The sequence below is a fragment of the Acanthaster planci genome, linkage group LG04 (genome assembly GCF_054643075.1).
Source record: "Acanthaster planci isolate LZ-2023a linkage group LG04, COTS_SCS, whole genome shotgun sequence".
Lineage (NCBI taxonomy): Eukaryota > Metazoa > Echinodermata > Asteroidea > Valvatida > Acanthasteridae > Acanthaster > Acanthaster planci.
The window spans coordinates 750,067-768,122 of record NC_141780.1 but is presented as its reverse complement, the minus strand read 5'-3'; the positions used below and the strand labels follow the sequence as shown (position 1 = coordinate 768,122).

Genomic DNA, 18,056 nt, shown 5'->3' with positions numbered 1-18,056 from the left:
CTACTCCATAAACTACCGAAGGCTGAACTTCTGATAAAAAAATGCACTGCGACGATATCGGTAAAAATGCCGAGGGGGGTCCTCCCCGGCTCTTTTAGGGTTAACGAAATAACGATAATCATCATCCATTCTATTTCAAAACAATGGTAAAAGGACACAGGCTAACAAAATAAAAAAGATCTCATCGCATTGTCCCCTAAAGATTCCATAGGTACATCATCAAACAGCAAGAGTTATGCGCCGTTTGAATGTGTAGCCAATGAGGAATGTACCACAAGGTTCCAGCAGTGACGTTATAACGGGAAGGATAGAGGGCGCATCGATATACGTATCCACCACAGAGATTATGCGTTTTATTATGTCTGTGTGTCCACCCCTCCCCAGCGGAGTGTGCCCTTATTTGAAATTTCTAGATGAGCACAATCCACTGACGGTGGAGACACTCACCAAGGGCTGTGCCGCCCACCACTAAAAAAGGAGATATTGTATTTGGTTTTTGAAACTTGATGAGAATAAAAAGGGATTTCGGGGACCCTTTCATTCTCTTGTTCTAGATGTACCTTCTACAGAGTCAGGCCATTATAAGCCACAGTTAATTTGTGTCCATTGAAAAACTTTCACTGTCACTATTTCTACCTTTATTTTCATTATCTGTTGTTTTAGACTAACAGGCTACCCACATTACGTACCTAACGCTAAGTGATGTAAATGAGCCAGAGATGCGGTTGTCGGACCACTCTTTATGATAAAAATCAAATTGCCATCTCGTTAGTTGTTGAGCTTTGTCCTTCACTATTATTATTTCGTCTTGCCCAGGTGATATTTTGTGTTTCAGATGGGGGGGGGGCTGTGTGTTCCATCTGGCAGGCAGGGCCGGCCATGTTAAGCATTGAGCAAGAGCGCCCTCATTTGACTGTACCGAGTCGAAGACTCTGCTGACGTACGGGCAGGCTGATGCTGATGCAACTGCAAGTGCTGAATTTTCTTGCCAAGTTGTCCGATATGGTAGTCATACATGTAGGCCTTTGTTGAATACTGTAGATTTCAATACTTTAAGACATTTGACTTCCTTTTTTAAGTGAATTAGGGCCAACAGTAGACCCATAAACAGGGCCCGACGAAATACTCCTCCGTCGTATACTTACTGTGCCCTATCCTGATTCATAGGGATTTCTTTTGAAAAGATTTATCCGGGATATCTGGGGGCATAACTAAACATGCGCTAGATTTTATGAGCTGAAATTGCACCGGTATGTTCACTACTTACGGGGTAAACTTTCCTCTACATTGCTAATTGCAGAAAACTCGCCTTTTTCTCGTTTAGTGGAAAAAATGTGGCCTTTTTTTTCGCCGTTTTCCCACTCCGGACGAATTTTGTACATTACACAGACTGCTTTGTATAGTTAAGTAATGGTAGCCTGTATGAGCGCCTGTCTAGTTTGCACCCAGACTTCAGCAATTACGAATTTCGTTCAGATCTGCGAGAGAACCTGTCTATCTAAGTACTCTATGACTCTTATGTTCATCTTACTCTCCGCATGCTTTCCATATGCTTCAGATGTCCTAGAAGTAATCACCATGGCAACTAAGTTAGTTCAATGGATAACAGCCTTGGTCCTCTTTGCTAGCATATGGTGTGCCTTTGTGTTTGATTTGGTCCCCATTCAAGTGGATGCCAGGATGAAAGAAGTCATTGTGCCGGTAAGTTTGGGGATATTTGTTTGTGTCATGTGTGCCCAATCCTTCCATGTACACAGCCAATCAATACCAGTAAAACAGAAGTTGGTAGATGACAGACAGATCCAATTTTCACAATCACTTCAATACAAATTGTCAAATCTGTTTCCTCTGCACAGTTATATTAATGAAGACGTGAGACTAATGACAACTGAAAAAAAGTAGGGAAGATACCCTGAAGACTCATGTGATGTTATTTACAAATCTTTAGCTACATTGTATTCGTTTCCAGAAAATGCAAAATTTCAAATCTGTTCTTTGATTTGAAAGCCATTTAAATGTACTTCTGATACTTATTTCATGTATTCTGCATCTGCTGTGATTAGAAGTCCACTTCCACCAGCAACACATAAACAGGCTTATCGGAAATCATTCAACGTGGTGCATATATAGACGTTTCAGTTGAAATGTACAATCAGACAGGCTTCAAGTTTATGAACTTGTGTGCACATGCAGTGTTTTCATACCACAGGAATTTGGTTTCTTTGTAAAAAATATGCCACCTCTTGTCCTTTCACAGAGCAGATTGAGCCAGACTTTATAGTCAGCACAATTCCATGATGTCACTGATGCATCATTTTGTATTTCATTAATTTCTCATGTTTCTTTACTTTGGCAGCTGCCAGTTTATTTACTGATAGTCTTTGCGGTAAGTAACATCTTGGAACATCTATTCAGAAAATAAGTTTTGTTTAATATGTAAATGATTTATACCACATTTACCTGCTGAGGAACAAATGCCTTCTTCATTATTGTTCTAGTCAAGTTTCAGTACGACTTCTGGTCAAGAAAATTAACGTACATCACCAGATAAATTAGTGGCAGTTCCAGCATTTATTCCCAACATGGAGGGGAGGTGAAACTTGGAGCATTGTTTTGCTCATCAAGGTGCAGTTTGTGTCTTTGAAATGACTGCATGTAAAAGAACCAGATAACAAGAAGAAACGGTCAAGAAAGACCATGCGTGCCTTCTCCATTATCTTGATCTGATGTTTTGAATCAAACCAGAAGTCATAAGATGGGAAGAATTGACCAGTGTTGTGTAGATGTCAGTCTTTGATGTTCTCATGATTGTATTCAATATCTTATGCAGTGTTTTTCTCTAGCAACTATCGGCTACCGAGTAGCAACATTCAATGATTGTGAAGAGGCAGCTGAATCTCTGAAAAAGGTAGGACCCAAACAAATCACAATACCTATCAGGGGTGCACAGATTCTATATTTGAAATTGAATAAAGAATCAAAACTGTTGCTAATAGGAGTCACATTCCCATTTACTACTCATTTGATAAAACCAAAGCCTCCGGATTGTGACATGGATTTTGTCAACTTCTGCCTTCTGTAGAAATAATATTTAGCTCAACAGTTGACTGTGAACCAAGTTGATAATTTCTCTGTGCTGATAAATCTTGGTCCATAAAGCATCGGGGGAAATAACCAAAACATGAATGTGGTTGGTTACATGTGCATCTGCCCGTGGAGTTGCTTCCTTGAAGAGTGTCACAAATAGATGACATTTAAGTTATATGCAAAGGGAAGGAAGAAATCTCCATGACACATCTCTGCTATTACGGTCCTCTTGTGAAGATGTAACCCCATCATTTCTTCATTTTCTTTGCTGTTTTTCATTTCCAGGAAATTGAAGAAGCAAGAAAAGATCTGAAGAAGAAAGGTTTTAGATTTACGTGACGGCTGACAGTGCTCGGTTAGGCTTTCTGTTTGTTATTCAACAGACTTAATCTGTAGGGAGGATCTGTCTATTGGATGACTCTCTTAATATATTGTCCAACAAGTTTTAGGATCCTTCAATAAAACACAATGGTTAATGGCTGCTGTGTATGCTTTACAAAAGATAATTTAGAATATTTGTAAGACATAAATGGTGGTCAAAGTTGCTTTATCACTAATGTCATCACATATAAAAACTATGGCTGTATTTGAGCTTTTGGGGTCAGTGATTATTTAAAAAAAATAAAAGGTAGTTGTATGTACCAACAAAAGGTGTCATTTTTCCCCACCAGCCACAATTTTTTGTTTTAGTACCTTTCTGTCAAATTTTCAATGTGGTTGACTTTTTGTGTCTAACAAAAACCTGCAGCTATAAATACTTGAACTCCATTGGATTGGTGACAACTCCCGTACTTTCTGAAAGTATTGGCGGTTGACTAAAGATAATCCAACTACCATCTGGGCCATCTCTATTTAAAAAATGCCTAATGAATAGAATGAAAATCACAAGTTAGACACAGGATATACTTATCAGCATCTTCTTTTAATCTTGTCAACAAAGGCCAGTTCATGCATGCATGAGAGTATGGATGTGTTATCAGTAAAAACCGTCTGGTTGGGAACAAATGTTTCCAGGGAATTTTCATACATGTAATTCTATGATTTAAAATTAACAGGGCCATATGCAAATGGACCTAGAACATAATGATGTCACACTTTGTTCACATGTGATTAACTATGGAGCTCCACGGATGGTGTCCCACTTCAGTGCCATAGGAAAGCACACACTAGAATAAAGCCTGGCATCATGTTATGGGTTTACTGACTTAACTGGGGGATATAAGGAAAACAAGTCGATGGGAAATGAATGAATCTATTACCTACTGGCTTCTATTGATGTACATGCTGGTTCTAGCCATAGCCAAGGAATTAAGTTGTGGATTTTCTGGAACTACTTTTATGTTAGTTCGGCCATTTGCAACTTCACACAAAATAAAAACCAGAAGTTGTCAGTTCTGTTGTTGAATTTCATGCATTGTACATGCCACTGAATAAATCTCTCAGGATGGAAAATGAATGTCCACACCCCTCAATGGGGTTGCCAAACTATGACATATTAACGTATTTAAAGCTTAATGTGTACCCTTAAGTAAATTCTAGTTAAGTGTCTTCTTTAAGAGACTGGATTCATCAAAGGGAAAACACAAAGCTGAAATTTACAGAATCACTTTTCAATTTTGCACAAATCATACCCAGGTGTATCTTCGCATTGACAGAAGTTTACATAAATTCCACCAATAGATAGCAAATGACAATAATAGCGTTTTGTTCATCTTAAGAGCGTTATATGGGAAGCCTTTTTATAAAGTAAAAAAATAACAAATAGTAAATAAATTGAAAAACGAGCTTCTTTACAGTGCACTGATTGCAGGACATGATTCTCACACATACTTTGGAACGCGACAATGTGAAGTTGCCCATCATTCCAAAACAAAGGTGCACAATACGAGAGATTCACAATAGTGCGCCTCCAAGAGTTTGCAACGCATTGACCAATCACAGTGCGCGAAAGTTGTCGACCCAACGCGCGTTTGGAAAGGGTCGACAAGTTTCGCGCACTATGTTTGGTCAACACGTTGCAAACTCTTGGAGGCGCACTATTGTGAATTGCCTTTATTACAAACTGTCGGGGAGAAAATTACAGTGATGTACGTGTATACATAAACAACGCACACTCTGAAAAGTGAGGAATTGTCACACAACTAAATCATCAACTCCAGTCTCATTTTGAATGGTGGGTTACTACTGGCAACCAAACTGTTCCAGGAAAATCTGTGGAATTTCACAAGGGCAATCTGCCTCAAGAAATTGTGCCCTCTCTTGATCCAGCTCAAGAAATTGTGCCCTCTCTTGGTCCAGCTCAAGAAATTGCGCCCTCTCTTGGTCCAGCTCAAGGCCCATCCAGCTCTATTCAACATGTAGATTATATGCAACAATTACAACTTCAGATTATTTCACAAATGATATCACAGTCATTTCTCTTTGGCTAAACATCAGGACAAATTTAAATCTACTTAAGATTATAACATGATCAAACTTTACTCACCCTTCTGCTTATTAGACATCACAAAGTACTGACAAAACACAAAATGCACAAGTGTAATGAACACACAAACATGCTGTGTGCAAAAATATAGACATCCCTCTCTATATATAGACAACCTTCTCTTTACATCTGACATAGTATGTACATAAGGAATGCACCAATACAAGTACTTTTATAATGCACATAGGTACCTACAGGCAAAACTGACACTTTTAAAAACCACTTTAAAATACGGTGTTTCATGAATTCCTGGTTCACTTCCATTATTTCAGCTTAAACGATGACTTCACTTTTTATAATTTATATACGTAAACAGACGGGCAATGATTGACACCAGCAATTTTATGCACCGTCACTGTCTTGGCGCCCACTGTGTTAAAAAATGTGCACCTATGCAATGCAAAGGACAAAATGCACATGTGGCTACAGTGTAAAGCTTTCTTCTATTATAAAGCATAGCTTTATCAGTGAATTCACTGGTTATTACACATGTAATCAGTATTAACTGAATTTATGCCCAAAAAACCCACTACCCTCCTGACTATGACAGTCATAAAAACCTCCCTTTTTAGAATTAAATTGGTCATCTTATCCATGGCATATAGTTGGGTCATTGATCCCAACACTGTTGAACACGATGACTGAATACATGTATTGAAAAAAATAAAAGTAAGCAAATTAAACATGCAGCAATATTGAATTTGAACGCTGAAGTTCAGACAAATTATGACATGTTCCAAAGCCGCAACATTGGGACATGACCCGTAGCACAAGCCACAACAGACTTTTGCTAAGTCCATTCTCAAAGTCTAGCCACTAGTGACATACAATGAACAATGACAAAGGAATATGCTAGAATGTATAAATTTGAATGCTGGTGGTCCTATAATGGGGTGGCGCTTTATGGACTGCCCAATTAATGAGGCCCACTTTGACAATCATTCATCTGCCAAGTGAGGAGACTGGATAAATTTGACTTTGGCTGCATCCGAATCTCTTGTCTAGAGCTAGGTCTAGGTCTTCGCTCCATTCGCTCCTATGTCTCTATGCAAACGAATTCTGGTATACTAATCAACTGATACAGTGCTTTATACATGTTTATGCAATCTTAATGAAATAGCATACCTACAGAATTTCAAAGTATATCCATGCCTCTGCCGAGTACTGAAAGAAGAGTGTTTAAAGTCACACTAATACCTTAATACAAGGTGTGCAAGTCCAAAAGGTGAGAAATCATAGGGATCTATAGCGTGCCTACTTTGGTATCATTTAACATAATTATTTCAATATCACACAGTGCTCAAAATTGTAAGCTACAGACAGCATTCATTTTCACACCACACTTTCCAACTCTTTGCCTAAGTAGTTTTTGTCAAACAGTGTTAAGAAGCATGTACTTATTTTCCTGTTCAAGAGAGCGTTACTATTTTTAGTCAATACACTAACTCACTTGTGGCCCAGAGTTTCATTACTGAATCATGACAATTGGTGCTTCAAGAATACAATATGGAGGGGGGGGTTACAATCACACCTTTACAGGATGTACAAGTTTGCTAGACTATGACGCTTTGGAAAAAGCTTTACTCTTTTCATCCAAATTATGAATAGATATTTCACACATGCCAATTTCAGCAAGGCTACTCTTTATCAAGAAAAATATATCTACAATTTGAAAACAGACATTTTCTTGTTAAGTAAAATCTTTGTCTCCCAGGACAAAGGGACTCAAGTGTTCTCGTAAATAAAACAAAATTTCAAGAACGTGACAGTTAAAAGATTTCAAAATATAACTTAATGTATTTAACTTTTAAAATTTAACTAGAAGCATTTAGACTTTGCTGGAATACCTAGAGTAATCTCGAACCCAAACAAACACAGTATAGTAAATATGGAGCTCAAAAATACTACGCTTAAATAAAGGGAAGTTGATAACTGCGTTTATGTGGCAATTTAACTGAACCAAATTGCCACACAGCACAGTATTATGACTGAAGATCCAGCTCACCAATGTAAACTTGAAAACTGTATTGATTTATCTGTTCTTAAGAATTCAAGCTAAAAACCTTAAATTTAATTTTTTTTTTTCATTTCTACTTCTTTCTGTGTCCTGTTTTGTGGAAGACATCTCTAGTTTCTCTACAATGGTCAAAGGTCATAACAAATTTGTTCACATTGCAGCATAACACTTGTTCCACCTGGACTGCACCACACAATTTGACAGGTCAGAATTCTACTGTTTTCAGGAATTATCAGTGGTGTTTAGATTAGATGCTATTGGCTGACATGCAAGTTTGTGTTGTATTCAAGTTCAAAGGTCAATTTTTAATCTGTAAATAGTTATACTAATTAGAACTGCCCCTCTCTATCCTGGCTAAATAGCAGCACATTATGATGTCAATTTCCAATTACTGAGGCCTCCTTTAAAGGTCAAGCATGTACGGATTCATACAATGATCTGAGTGTTTGTGCTTACGAAAGTTCTACCATGTTTGGACTGCCAATGTTGACACCTAAGAGAGATATTGAGAAATTCCCCAGCTGGCACAGGTGGTGATGTGTTTATCAACTAGCAGTCATGTTATTCTGACGGAGTGTGCATATACACTACACCAATTTACCTCGGCTTTCAAATGGCCAAAGAGGACGGATCAAAGCGGAATAATCTTTACAAAAAATTCAGTCTTTGAATGTTGAAATTGCTGCTAGATTGAGAGACGAAACATTTTCAAATGAAAGCTGGATCATATGCAAAAGCCTTGGAATGCATGTACATGTCTCATGCTCAAAGCATACAAACCACCAGCATGGGTATGGTAGAGGGGAGAACATAACTCATTTCAGTCTCATCACATGGACTTATGGGTTTTTGCTATTTAGAACTCTAACAAGGGAAACATAAAGGATAAGGTTGTGACCTGATACATTTCCAAGGCTATGTACTTATAAAGCATGGGTTGTTAAGGCCAGATTAATTCCCTATGTTTCTTTCTTATCTTCGCCTATCGTGGTGGTAATGGGTATCTTCTCCAGTGGGATTTGTTCAGGTGACCCTACCACCAGATAGGCTTTGCGGGTGTCGGCTAGGCTGGTGAAATACTTGGAATGGTCGGCCAGAGGTCCCTGTGATTTGCTGGTGATGCAGCAGGCTCGACACCACAAGATGGCATTCTGGGCCTTCTCCACGGCTGTAAACAGAGGAAAAAGCAATTCTGTATCACTGAAGGTTTTGCTAAATTGTGGAGGTACCGACAAATTGGAGATGTGTTGATCTTAACAATCTCAACATTACATTCCTAACATAAATACACTTTTTGCACACATCTACTGGAGTAATGCACATAAGAAATGCTAGCCTTGAAAATAACATTTATTTCCCTATTCTGCCTGCCAAAAAATGTAAAAAGAGCACGAATAGGAAAATGAAGTCAAGAACAGGTGGCAAAACGTATGGCATGCCATAAAAAAATAAAACACATAATGATATATAAAACAAAACAGGCTACCATTAGGAAACATACGCTATAAAGTTTATATACATCTAAATCCAAAAATGGAGTAATTAATGGGAAGATTGGGAAATAAGGAAAATCAACAGGAGATCGGTTTAAGTGGATTGAGTAATATACAAATTGGAAGGCATAATACATGTATAAGGTATAACTTCAGTTTATGGTTTACATTACACACTAATTAGCCTCGATGGAACAGCACTTGACTTAAGAGCCTTTTCAAGCATTATGCTTTGAGCATTCATATTCCCTCAAAGATGACACAGTCAGGTTGGATGGGCAAATCAACACAGCTCGTTATGAACCCAACATTTATGTAAGCATCTCAGAACTGTGCATGTTGATACCAGTAGTTATAAAATACTCATGCAATATGTACATGTACCTCATGGAGATAAACAAGTACACGTACACATATGCAGTGCATCAGCCTAAGGGATATAAGCAGCATAGCGCCCTCTCTCATCCATGCATGAAGCCAATGTGAATAATCCATGTTATCGTTTTCTTATGCATATCTAGTGCACATCAAATAGCCCGATCATTTCCAACAAAATGAGAGACAACATAACTTGTACATGTACTACTTTTCCCGTTGAAGAGTGAATGATTCGCATGGTCTTCAACACAGATTCCCTCCCCCCCGCCCCAGTTTTCACTTCTTAAAGGAGATAATGTCTTGTCCAATCTCAGGTCAATACCACCGTGTTTACCACAATGGGTTCATCCAGCTTACATTCCTCTCACTGGACCTTGAGTTTTTCTTACAGAGACTACATCCCTCTAATGATGCTCGGAGTAGTCCATCTCCTCTCCTCCTCTAAGAAGGTTAATCCCAGCTTTACTGGAATTGGCATTCCACATCATTCCAGCTTCTAGTTCCTTAATCTCCCGCCCACATCCACCAGCAGACATCTTCCCACAGTAACACTTCACACCCTCCCCCCCCAAAAAAATAAACTGATCCCCAAAACAGAAATATAAGTGGATGTATTTGCACAAATGGAAAAAAACAAAACCAACAGATTAAAAATTGGAATGATGCCACAGGATGGACTTCGACAATAGTCAATAAAAACTAAAACTGAGAGTAATTTATGTTAATGATAAATTCTGACCTCTTTATGTTCAACATAAAGGATCAAGAAAGAAGTAAAATGGCCTATACTTCAAGATTAAAATTTACATCACTCTGACAATTTGCATAAGTTGTAATGAAACCCAAGTTGTACACATGGTGGAACGGAAAAAAAAAACGGTTGAAATTCTCACATTAACTGACTCCCAGAAACTTAGCAAAAGGAGAAAATTCAAAGGGCATAATTCAAAGGGCCTCTGCTAAATTCTGAATCAACTTCATTCTCTTCAGAGTCTGAAAACTCTGGTTTACAGTTTCAAAAGGGAAGAAAGACATATCTGTGAAATTATAATACACCAAATTACCCCTCAAACACAATCCTGCCAACAATTACCAGGCAAACAGAAAAGCAATTTTCCTTTCTTACCTGGTACCGTCTTTGGGAAGTGACCGACGATGATTAGAACTATGAGCAGAACGACGCCAACGATACTCACAGCATGACAGAATACAAGGAAGATGTATGGTTGAATTGGGAAGAAAACCTACCAAGAAAACAGAACAGACACTGACTCAAGTTAATTATTTACGTTTATTATGAAATAGGCAAATTAAATTACTTGACTGCTGCTTTCAATAGGAAATAACTGAATCTCCCAAAAATGAGGATTTGAATTTTGTAATTGCAATGGTATTATCACTTTAATCCTTTGGCTCCCTCAACTGAAGAAAATTTATCACTTCATTTAAACTGGGTCATTGAATTAAATCCAGGGATCAGAGAAACTAGACAGTAGGCGATAGGTCTCATGAGAATTGAAGTGCACTGTCAGCCCTTCATGATTCATGGTTTTTCATGCTGCAATGCTCAGACTAGTTGCTAATGAAATGATTCACTCCTCCATCATGTAAAAGTTTTGAAGTTGTAAGGCGGGCAAACCAGTTTTGAATCAGGTTACAAAAACATTGTCTGGCAATGAATGGCATAATGCCTCAGGCTCTTGCTTCCACAGTCTGCTTGATGCATCTGACGCTTCTGTCCACAAGACAAGCTGAGCCGGCTTTGACTGCAACCTTCACTTACCCTGCCAACGATGACCGGAAATGCCATTTCTCCCGTAGCAGCCCCTATCACAACACAGCTGGTCACAAACCCTAACAGAGACAAACAAGACAAGAACTGTTTCAAGCCAGCTATTCTTACGATGAGGCTACATTGCTTTAAGTTAAAATGTGCTTTTTCTCAAAATCATAAAATCCAAAAAGCATTACTAGTAATTAAAAGTCATTCAGCAATTTTATGTGGGCAACAATGTCAAACATACCATGTTAATGTTTTAATTTCCCAGTAGTCTGATTGGCATAGGGCCATTTTCCAATACTCAACTTCGGCTCCGTCTCAGGCTTCAACTGTTTTTGACTAGCTTACATTGAAGCTTTTAGCGCAGTGATCAGTCTAATAGTGCCACAGACCATCAAATAAGATGTAAGAAAGCCAAAAATTACAGTAATCCAATGTAATATAAACACTTCAGGCCCACAATCGGGGATTGGTTTTGGGAACGAAGCCGGAGATTGAGACCAAGTTGAGTATTGGAAAACGGCCATAGTTCTCAGTAAAACATAGAAGTCTCTGTGGAGAAGATGAAATACTAGTCCAGTCAGCAATATTTCAAAAACAGCTTTTTACCTGTCATGTGTATGTACTGTTCGGCCAAGGCGATAACTGTAGGATAGACGCTGCTTAGCGATAAGCCAAACACACCTGATGTAATGAAGACGACTACGTAATTGTCTCTCATACACACCAGCAGGGTCAAAGCACCAAAACAACCCATCTGGGGATAAAAAAATCCACAAAACATCTAAATTTTGTGATATTATAGGCATGTTTAATGTTCGAGGTCTTAACTCTGTAGACACAAAATAAAAACTTCTTATTTTGTAAGTCTTGCCTTTGGGGGATAAATGAATTGGAGTGTTGGTCAAAGTATATTTAAAAACAAGGAAAAACAAACAAATAAATGAATGAATAAGGAGCTACTTATACTCGGTAATTACTGTAATGTTTTTACACAGTCTGACCGATAAGTTACTTCTGAATCACAGCTCAGCGGCAATCTTGCCATCGGGGAAGCCAAGAAAAACAGATTTGTGAGCTTCTTATCTGATTTGAAAGATCAGGGTTTTCTGCGGTCTCAATAGTGACAGAAGATAATGGTGCTCCCTTGAGGAAGCATACTAGCTAACGGGATGAAATATTTAGAGGTTTTTTCCCTTTCAGAAAGTGCTCTGATGTCAAGACAACAGGGCTAAGAGGAAGACAGAGTGGTACTTCATCCTTTTGGCCAAACTTTCTTACATTCGTAAAAGCAAGCTGGGATTGGGGCCAGAATTAAGGCACAACCGTATAAATCATCACAAACAACTGAAATTGGCAGATTGGTTTACAGAATTCTTCTCATGGACAAAGGAACATGTTTGGGAATAAAGCCAGTTCAAATACGACAGATTTGGATGAATTTGTCAGTTAGAACGGAGCAGATGCTTAACTTTTAACAAAAATGTTGGTAATCCTTTCTGATTTGAAAACATCCAAAAAAGAAGCCCTTGTAAAAGTACTGACTTGGATTTATAATTTCTCATAAGGGAGTGCCTGAGGTGTTTAGTTTTGATTTTTTTTTCTGACGGAGTGGCTAAAACACTGAAGTCTATACAATGGCTGCAGTCTTTAGGCGGTGACTCAATGTAATAGATGTTGATTGACATCATTCTGGGAAAGAAAATGTGGGTTTCTGTGGGTGGTAAGTCAACTATTCTATCCAAGTATATCCATCATTTCATTTGCTACTGTATGGGACCACTTCTGTGTGACAGTCACTTGGAACAACACCCAAAACAATTAATTCTTTCGATCAGTAAAGGCGGTCATTGATAATGTCTAGTGAAACATAACTGGATTCGTCTATGGATCTGTGATTGGTGAAATTTACATTAAAATGTGGCACCATCCTATGTTGATGTTATGAGGGCGACAGAGTCTTGCCTATGGGTCACCAGAAAAGGATGGCTCCAGCAAAAGCAGCATGAGATACTCTCTCTGACTTTTTTTTAAGCAATTAAAGATATCTTATTTAGCACATAATTAAGTGAGATTTCCTGCGTGGGGCGACTGTAGCTAATCTGTTAAGACTCACCAAGTTGCACATAAGCATGGCTCCTGGCGAGAGCTTTGTGGAGATGGGAATGGAAATAAGCCTGCCCAGGGCAAAACAACCCCAGTAGACGGATGTAATGTAAGCACTATCTGTAGCTGATAGCTCAATGGCTGCATTCTTCATCGCGTAGGCGAAGATAAAACCACCATAAGCAGCCTGGAAGCAAACAGGAAAGAAGAGAACGGATGGCTTAAGGAAAAATGAGTCCAGATAAAGTAAGGTTTCAAGTAGCTATATTGAAATAATGGGCTTAGTTCATGCCATCAACAAGTTACATATGTGTCAGATTGAAATGTCACCAACAGTGAAGGAAATAAAAATCATGACGTGGAGGATTTTTGTCAAAGGTCTATGACTCGAAAACTTCCACTTCCCATCCAATCCTACATTCAGGAGAAAGCATGCCGAAACCATGTGACAATTGGTAACATTCCTTGTCACAATGGAAGAGGCAGGGTACCATACATTATTCACATTTACAAGTAATTAGCAATGGATTGACTAAAACGTCAACAGAAATGATCGATTACAGTAAACCCTAAAAATTCCTTCATCTTATTTGACTGCACTGAAAAAGATCATACAAACAGAGGACCATTAATTCTTTATCAAATTGAATCCTTGACAAGAAACCCCCCCTCCCCAATTACAACCTGACACAAAGTAACAATGGAAAACATAACCAGTAAAAGTTGTCACTTGACCTTTCAACTACAACAACTCAAACCACATTTTAGACAGCCCAGCTTGTAACATTTCCAAAATATCCTTGCTGCTGAGATGCTGCTTGCCAGCAGATTTGAGGAGATAATTCCAAGGAAGCATGGCTTGACTTGTTGCTATCCTTCAACTGCATAATAATTTGCAATGCAAATTGCATAGAGAGGGTGACAGACCATGATCCAAACTACTGAAAGGAGTCTGTCTGACTCTTAAGGATTGATGATCACCTTGGGTTGAACTGCTAAATCTGATCACAGAGGTTATGTGAGCTGTCAAGATAATTACCTTGCTGCAATGGATGTTTCTGGGCAGAAAAACCTTGTCACTAGGTTGTTTGGACAAACTTTGAAGGATGGTTTAAAACTACCATTACAGTGTCATTTGTCCAGAATGTAACATACATGCATAATTATTCCCAGGCAAATGGAGGGTGTCCTTAACCATTTAGTGATGCAGCTGAAGAAACTCCATTGTTAAGCAGACTTCATAACGACAAAACATGAACATTTAAGGGCAAAATTCTAAAACGTGTCGAATGCTGTAAAATACTTTCTGATGTGATTCAGTTCTGGTGGTATGTTACTGAATACTCAGGGGTGATATTGACCAATAATAAAAATAGCTGAAAATAGCTGAAAGGCATAGAGAAGCTGAACTGTAAAAATCTCCTACACTTTTGTACACAGCCAGTGAGGAAAAAAAGCTGACATCCAATACAGAAAAAGTAGAAATCAGCTAAAAAGCTAAGAAATCTCACCCCTGAATACTTCAATCACAAAAAATTTTTTAAATTGTCACATTCTGGATTTCACAAGATACCAACTACACATGTACCAAATAATTCATTGCTATAATCCACAAGTATCTGCAAAAAGTGACTTGGTAAAAATTAAATCTTTATGTTGTCCAGCAATCCCTCTCCATGTGATGAGATATTATGATGATAACGGGATGTCTGCAGATGTTTGTTCGGCCTAGCAGATGCCAAGGTGATTAATCAGACATCTTACCTGTAGGCCATCATAAAGGAACAGCAGTGAAGATGACAGTAGAGTGACTGAGATGACTTTAGAATGGCCTGAGGTGCAGCAAGGACCTGTCTTGTTGCCTTGGCTTTCCTGAGCTGCGCTCCCTACCTCATCTGCGTCTGAATGAGACAAGCAAGAAAAACAGCCGGGGAAATAAGAGTCAGTTTTTAATTTTCAACCACTTAGTGATAAGGTGAGTCTGTACTGACAAACAGTCAAAATTCTGATAACCAATCTCATTCTGTTTTTTTTAAGGTACTGTGATGTTCGAAGACCATTAGCTTTTATCAACAGTTTCAATCTAATATTCTGCAAGTGTGGGAAAAGTTCTTGATTAATTTCATTCAATGTGTCATCATTTGCAATTTAATCTCATTTGAAATCATGAATTACATACTGGGATTACAATCAAAGGAGTTTGAGGATAAAAATGGTTTAAGGAAGCTATTTTTAGTTGGTAAAATCTCTTTCTAATTCTGACTTCAATTATTAGGATTATTCTGTCACAACTGCAACGCAAAATTTACATATTTACAAATACATGTACGTGTACGCTTTACTTGTAATTTTCTTTTTCAAGTCAGGGATTCAATTCAAAAAGCTAAGTTAACAAATTGTAAACCCACTTTGATGCAACAACAATGGAGATGTTGTTAGTAAAGATCATGTTGAAAATCTACACATTTAATGGGTAATTGATTGGATTAATCATTATCTAAGGGTTTGAAAAGATTTCAATTCGCTCCACACATATGTGGATGACAAGTTCAAATAGTTAATATACATCAACTCATTGTGGAATATTTTCATTCACTGAGCACCCAAGGTTTGAAGAGCTCTTGGAAACACTTGAGCACAAGGTGTACCGACTGAGTTGTAGCCTAATGATGCTTGTCATCAACTCTCACCATAAAATAGTCCCCTTACAATTAATTTATCAGCCTTCATAGCTCTACACTCAAAGACATCATACTCAGTAGTAATCAGATACTGCTAAACACCACCCTATTTTTAGTTGGCATAACCACCATTGTTATAATGAATGACTCTCCTTTTTAAAGTCCCCAATCTTGTTCTGTAGATGTGAAACCCACACACACACTACACAACAGTTTCTCTGTAGACCAAAACTGTAGGGATCAGGCGTGTCAAGGTCCTTTAATACAATTTCATCTAAACTTTCCTGTCAAAGAAATCTCCCCACAGAGTGAATTGCAATGCCATAATTTACAGCCATTAAAATTAACCTGAGAGAACAGAGTTGTGAAAAACTATCAAAGAAATCCTTTTTAGGTTTTTGGCTGCAATAAAACCATGAACTGCTGAAGATTTCCAATGCAAATTCACACATTTTTCTGAAACACTTTTTTCATCCTTAAAAGATTCATTCCCAAAGTAGCTGCTAGTACCATATCGGAAGTATTGACCTCAATACTTGACTGACCTAGAGACCAGATCCCTAGAGACCAGATCCCTAGTGCCCTAATGCATGTACATGAACATGTCCCCTTCAGGCCCCTCAGGGTGCAGTAATTTCTGGCCAGCTCATTAGCATTAAAAGTGCTCCCCTAGTATCTTTTGAAAAAGGAGATTGTTTGGCCCCCAAAATGGTGACATTGTGTAAATCTTTGCCAGAATCAACTCCCTTGGTCTTTGAGCTTTCATATGAGAGCAGAATGGCAAAAAAATACGGTAAAAAAATGGTCCTAAGTGCCCCTGAAAGTTGAGGGTTGTCACTTGAAAAATGGCTGCAAGCAGACTTCAGAAAAATCACTTTTCGGGGGGGGGGGTAATCTTGTTTTGGGGGAATAACTCAAAATGTAATTGATTAACCCACAGAAAATTGAAAAGAAATTGAAAGATTAGGGACCATAAAATAATTCAACATGTGTTTCAGATACCTCAGAGATGTTGGTACACATATTATTGGTCCCTGAACAATGCTGATTTTACACTGCTTTCAGTGGGGCTTGAATTAGTGGACTACACCCTTCAGGGCTCATAGAATAAATGTTTCACACAGTACTGTGTCCCTCAGAAACCCCTCCAATGGTCGTAACCTTACCTCGGTCTAGATCTTCATACATTGATCGGTCCAGTTTGCCCAAGCTGGAATCTCTACCCAATAGAGGATCCAGACATTTCTTCCTCATAAGTAAGCAAAATACCATCAGAATTATGGGTAGCTGAAAACAAATCCACAAAAAATTCAGATTTAGTCAGCGTTATTGTTCTGCCCAGTTAAAGTCATACAGCACTGCCAGAATCTCTGCTGCACATTTCTTTGCCCATTCAGAAAGACAAATGTTTTGATGTTAATAAAACCTGGGATGTAAAAGCATCTTTAACTCACACTGTTTCATCTATTCAGCAAGCTGTACACATTTTTCTAAACAGGAGACAAATTTACAGAGTTCTATTTTTGAAATCTGAAGCCAAAAAATGTCAGCTATAACAGCAGAACTGCCATATATTAAACTGGAAATCACTGAAAATCATATTGTATTACACAACTAACATTCTCACACAATGAAATATGGCCAGTTTAGTTTTTCCTGGTTCGCTGAACCGGCTATTTTTTTTGGTGTAAAGCTGCCAGTTCGAGACTCTCCGTGCCTACAAGAACACATGTATGGTGGCAGCGTGTAAAGAGCGATTGCAGTCAAAGCCAGGAAAAGAGTAAATCAAGAAAAAGCAAACATTAACAGACATCACCAGCTGCCCGTTCACCCATTGCCATCTTGAGCATGGTTTATAACCAAGGCAGTGTAAATTTGGATAATGGTTCAGCTGTGATATCATTCTTCCCTTTGAGCACAATCGCTGCCCTTCTCACTATCACCCAGCAACCCCCTTTGGCCCCACGGGCACACCTACATGTACCTCCTAGTATTTCTACAATCTACATGTAAAACTCGTAATGACATG

At 38.4% G+C, this 18,056-nt stretch overlaps 2 protein-coding genes across 4 annotated transcripts in view; one reads left to right on the top strand and one right to left on the bottom strand.

Annotated features, from left to right (window-relative positions):
- Window positions 1-903: 903 nt before the first annotated feature.
- Window positions 904-4,543, top strand: LOC110982086 (dolichol-phosphate mannosyltransferase subunit 3-like). Of its 3 annotated transcripts, none has more exons than XM_022240238.2 (5): window positions 904-968; window positions 1,559-1,701; window positions 2,357-2,386; window positions 2,831-2,908; window positions 3,373-4,543. In XM_022240238.2, exons 2-5 carry the CDS (start codon window positions 1,579-1,581, stop codon window positions 3,424-3,426), a joined length of 285 nt encoding a protein of 94 aa, XP_022095930.1. In that variant the 5' UTR covers window positions 904-968; window positions 1,559-1,578; the 3' UTR covers window positions 3,427-4,543. The 3 variants fall into 3 exon arrangements, with proteins under 3 accessions (XP_022095930.1, XP_022095928.1, XP_022095929.1); XM_022240236.2 differs by having other exon boundaries at window positions 914-1,017; XM_022240237.2 differs by having other exon boundaries at window positions 915-1,005.
- mfsd4a (major facilitator superfamily domain containing 4A) overlaps window positions 3,991-18,056 on the bottom strand; it is a 41,100-nt gene continuing 27,034 nt past the window's right edge. Inside the window, exons 4-10 of the mRNA XM_022240234.2 lie at window positions 17,194-17,314; window positions 15,111-15,247; window positions 13,357-13,533; window positions 11,850-11,997; window positions 11,244-11,314; window positions 10,587-10,704; window positions 3,991-8,757 (exon numbers count right to left, since the gene is read on the bottom strand). Coding sequence (XP_022095926.2) covers window positions 8,549-8,757; window positions 10,587-10,704; window positions 11,244-11,314; window positions 11,850-11,997; window positions 13,357-13,533; window positions 15,111-15,247; window positions 17,194-17,314 — 981 coding nt within the window. The 3' untranslated portion in view covers window positions 3,991-8,548. The remainder of the gene's footprint in view (window positions 8,758-10,586; window positions 10,705-11,243; window positions 11,315-11,849; window positions 11,998-13,356; window positions 13,534-15,110; window positions 15,248-17,193; window positions 17,315-18,056) is intronic.